This window comes from Palaemon carinicauda, chromosome 15 (assembly GCF_036898095.1).
Source record: "Palaemon carinicauda isolate YSFRI2023 chromosome 15, ASM3689809v2, whole genome shotgun sequence".
In the NCBI taxonomy this organism is placed as follows: domain Eukaryota; kingdom Metazoa; phylum Arthropoda; class Malacostraca; order Decapoda; family Palaemonidae; genus Palaemon; species Palaemon carinicauda.
In genome coordinates this window covers 35282993-35288159 of record NC_090739.1, presented here as the reverse complement: position 1 = coordinate 35288159, position 5167 = coordinate 35282993, and the positions used below count along the sequence as shown (strand labels likewise).

The following is a 5167-nucleotide window of genomic DNA, read 5'->3' as shown; positions in this document are numbered from 1 at the left end:
TAACATTTGTTGTAGTCCAGAAAAAGAGCTCGGTGCCAGCAATAACACGAGTAGTGTCCTCCAGACTTAAAAAGCTGAACGTTACTTTTAGTATCGAAGGCAACTTTTGGAATATATATCCCATGGATATTCTTTTATGATAAAAGCCTTTGGCTAGCAAGGACTCGAACCAGTGCCTCCTAGCTGAAACAATACCAAGAATAGATTCTACCAATGTCTACTGCTGGGATTGCTTTGACTCGAGAGGCATAGGTTCAAGTTTTTCTCCAACCAGGAGTATTTATCACAATAGAATATCCAGCGGATATATTCTCAAGGATGAATTGAATATTGAATCTCATTTGTGGTTTACATTTACAAATATAAGTGCCCGGCGATTTGTAGACTACAGAAATGTTTCATAAGATATCAAATATTTTTATGCTTTCTGATATTCTGTCTCCGTAATATATGCGCACGCACTCACGCACGCACACACACTATATATATATATATATATATATATATATGTGTGTGTGTGTGTGTGTGTGTATGTATGTGTGTGGTATATGCGTGCGTGCGTACGTGCGCATGTATTACGGAGATAGAATACTAGAAAGCATAAAAATATTTGTAAAGGCCTTGGTGAAACATTTCTGTAGTGTAAAAATCGCTGGGCACTTACATTTGTTTTACAATTTCACAATGTCTATTATGATAATTATCTGAAATGATTTAACTTACTACTTAACTTGTTTTAAGAGTCAATAGTGACCAGACTCGGTGTGGTAACAGTTATATAAAAAAATTCAAGATTGAATGATACGGATGGCTTACATAAATATAAAATTTACTACAAAAAACAAAAGGATATACAATTTTTAAAAATTTATCACATAGTTCATATAAAGCGGCATTAAGCTGTTGTTTCACTTAACAGATTACGTATTCACACAATTTACATGTCAATCTATACTCGCCTTTGCTAAATGGTGAGAAATCAAGAAGTACAGATTTATAGTAAAGAAATACAAAAGGCGCTAAAGTGCTGTTACATGCAGAGCAGGGTCTAAATTATACGGTTGGATTGTATCAAATGATTTCATCATCATCATATCTCCTTCTACGCCTATTGACGAAAAGGGCCTCTGTGGGATTTTGCCTGTCGTCTCTATCTTGAGTTTTTAAATCAATACTTCTCCATTAGTCATCTCCCGCTTCCCGCTTCATAGTCCTCAGCCATGTAGACCTGGGTCTTCCAACTCTTCTAGTGCCTTCTGAAGCCCAATTAAATGTTTAGTGAACTAATCTCTCTTGGGTTGTGCGAAGAGCATGACCAAATCATCTCCATGTACCCCTCACCATGATCTCATCCACATATGGTACTCGAGTAATCTCTCTTATAGTTTCATTTCTAATCCTGTCTTGCCATTTCACTCCCAAAATTCTTCTGAGGGCTTTGTCCTCAAATCTACAAAATCTTTTGGATATTGTTTCATTGTCATACCACGACTCGTGTACATACAGTAACCGCACTACGCTGATATATAGCCTGATTTTTTTTTTTTAGTAATTTCAGACAATTTGATTTCCAAATTTTACTTAAATTAGCCATTGTCTGATTTTCTTTTTTCAATATTTCATTAAATTCCAATTCCTGTATTAGAGATCATAGTTATCCTTCCCCCTACTAATGATATTTCATCTTCCATTGCATATTCCGTTCTCATCATCTCGTTTTTCTTTTATTTATCTTGAGCCCAACCTCCTGTGACATTTCATATGCTCTGGTAAGCAGCCTTGTAAATCCTGTGGTGTTCTGCTAATGCAGGACAGCATCATCAGCATACTCTAGGTCAGCTAAATTCATGTTACCAATCCAGTCCAATCCTTCTCAACCATCGCCAAGTGTTATATGCATTACAAAATCTATGAGGAGGATAAACAACATAGGAATACTCCACTGTTCACTGGAAATTCATTTGATAGGGCTTCACTAACGTTAACTCTGCACTTACTATGCTCATGAACAGACTTAATCAAATTTACATACATAAGACGAACTCCATAATATTTTATAACTCTCCTCAAAATTGTCTCGTGCACTCTATCAAAGGCTATTTTATAGTCCACAAATGTCATCAAAACTGGATATCTATATTCTACACAATGCTGTACAACATGTCTAAAAATGAAAATATCGTCATTACAACTTTTACATTTTCCAAATCCTGCTAGTTCATCTCTCAGCTTTTCATCAATCTTTTGCTCTAGTCTCTTTAGAATTCGCATACTATATATTTTCATGACAACTAACGTAAGTGTGATACCTCTGTAATTATTGCAAACAGTCAGATCTCCTTTTTTTGCCATTTTTCACCAACACTCCTAGCTCCCATTCATCACGCTTTGCCTCTTCACGCCACATTCTACTTTATCATCTTGTATGTATTCTGGGAGTCACTTCATTTTCTGCTAATATCATCTCAGGTGTTATCCCATCGTATCTAGGGGCTTTCCATCTCTTGAGTTTTTTAAGGATAGCTTCGATTTGAAACACACTGAATTTATTTATGGGCACATCAAGGTCTTCCTCAGCTTCAGGTATGTCAATCAAATTATTCATTTCATATCTCCTATTCATGACTTCACTAAAGTGTTCCATCCAACGTTGCCTTTCTTCATCTTCTGTTGTTATAACAAGCCCATCTCTCTTTTTGATAGGTATATGCTGCTTCCCCTTTGCCCCCATAGAGATTTTATTAAAAATTCTATGAGCAAATTCTACACCATAGCCACTCCCTGAATTCATAGCTTTGTCATCCCCATCTGCCTTCCTGTCTAAATATTCTCTCCAGTCATTCCTAGCTTTTCTTTTGACCTCACTATCAATACTGGAATACTTATCATGCTCTACTTTCCAATTTTCATTACTTTCAAAATAATTTCAACAACCAATTTCTATTTTTGTCTTTTTATAGTATCCCAAATACCTTTTTATATCTATGGCTTTCTCCTTATAACTACATGTCCTAAAACTTCACTACCAACTGACTGATATATGTCATTAATATCGTCCCATCCTTCGTTAATTGTGTGCTCCTCTTCTCTTAGTCTTGAAGACTGCAAATCAATTCCTATATTCAAATGCAAATGTTTCTCTGTACTCCTCTTCTAGAAGTTTAGTTGTATCAAATCTAGGTATTCTATCTACATTTCTGGTGGGTGCTTTCAGTTTTAATTTCAGTGTGGCAATGAGAAGCTGGTGATCACTACCAATATCTGCACCTCTATAACGTCTTACATTTATCAGAGTCTTTCTTCTCTCTTTATTAATGGCTATGTGATCTATCTAATTTTTCTAATTAACACATTGTGAAGTCCATGGATATTTGTGGATGCCCTAGTGCTGTAATAAAGTACATCCAATAACAAGATTGTTTGTTCAACAAAATCTTATAAAATGTGGTCCATTTTAATTTGCACCACCAATACCAATCAACACCCATCACATTCTCTATATCTTGATTATTCCTTTCAACTTTAGTATGGAGGTCACCAATCACAATTTTCATATTTCTCCTGGGAACTCATCTATTAGACTCTGCAGTTCGTCATAGTATTCATCTTTCCTTTCTTCTGGGGCATCATTTTTTGGTGCATAGCAAATTATAATGCTCATATTGTACAGTTTTGATTTATATTTTGCAAGAAACAATGATTAAGTAACACTTTATTATATAACTTCAAGTTAAGCCAAACTTTACATAATGACAATAAAGTTTTTATATAGAGTGCTTAACACTTCATTTCTTTGAAGCAATTCAAATACAAAGTTGCACTCTCCTTAGACTTTTATCACCACTTCAGTTCCTAAGAACAGTTGAAGCTCGTTTAAAAAATTATATCATAACCTCAGTTCCTCCAGAACAGTTCTACCACAATCATGTTATATTACCATAGAGATCAGTGATGTCACATACAATATATATCAGAACAAAAGGGAACTTGCCTTTTAACTGCTTTCTGAAGGATGGTTGTAATTGAACTTCCAGAGAGATGTGTTTTCCTCTATCTCTGTCAAAACTAACCTCCATGTACCCAGCCTCGAGTATGCATTAAACTGTCACGATGTACAGTCAAATACAAATGTCCTCTCGTCCATATATATCGGAAGAGTGTGATTCTCAAAGCGTAATGTGTGGGGTAGAGCAGAGTAGGTGTAGCTGTTAGAGGGAAGGAGCCTTTTTTTTTTTAAAGTAATGCAATAATAATTCATTAGCATCATAATTTTTCGGAAATCATTCCAAATTATAATTGTGTGGTCTAGGCCCATTTGTTGTATTATTTGATATAACATTAACATGAATGTTATTGGCTGAAATAATGGATTTTGGATTACGATAGTTAGTAAATTTTGTCCAGGCTGAAAAACCTTACACAGTTCATGAAACAAAAACATTTCATTTTCTTAGCATGGTATAAAAACAATTGGTATGTAACAATACAGAACATACGGACAAGTATTTTAGGTAAGACTTGTGTTCAGGCGGACAGTCAGTCATCAGAGAGCAAATACAAATAATCTTCATATTACTTTATATGCTCCCCTAGGTTACATTATGTAAGGTTAGGTTAGATGAATTCATTGTTTTTTGGTCTGGTTGGGTGTTTTTTTTTTAGTTATGGATTACAATGAGATAAGAAAATCTATGGCACCACAAACAATAAAGCATCTCATAATGCTTAGAATATTTGCATGGAAGAATGGATTCTCTGTCATAGTTACTGATTACATGTTAATAAAAGTAAGACAAATTCTCTAAAATGCATCCCTCTCTACCAACAACGTCAACTATCTTGGTTGAGCATCATGACACTGGTAAAAGCTGGGTAGATTTGGATTTCTGCATTCACTTATGCAAAATGCAATATTTCTTTAATTGCTACCATGGTTTGGAACGCATGTTGATTCTATGGTCCCTACCCATTTTGTTTCCTGGTAACAGGCTACCAGCCAACCAGTCTCTCAGTGGCCAGTGGCTGGCAAGAAGGATTATGTCCACACACTTTCTTTCTGTTTTACATATAATTAGTGACGTGATAGTACACAGTGTCATGCTGTTCTGCTTATGAGTGTGCCGATAGACCCGAGAAAGCATATAAAATCTTTAGGTTTCCAAGTAAC

At 35.3% G+C, this 5167-nt stretch overlaps 1 protein-coding gene across 1 annotated transcript; it reads right to left on the bottom strand.

Moving 5' to 3' along the window:
* Positions 1 to 1908: 1908 nt before the first annotated feature.
* LOC137653922 (uncharacterized) lies at positions 1909 to 2271 on the bottom strand. The gene has a single exon (XM_068387550.1). It carries the CDS (start codon positions 2269 to 2271, stop codon positions 1909 to 1911), a length of 363 nt encoding a protein of 120 aa, XP_068243651.1.
* Positions 2272 to 5167: the final 2896 nt, after the last annotated feature.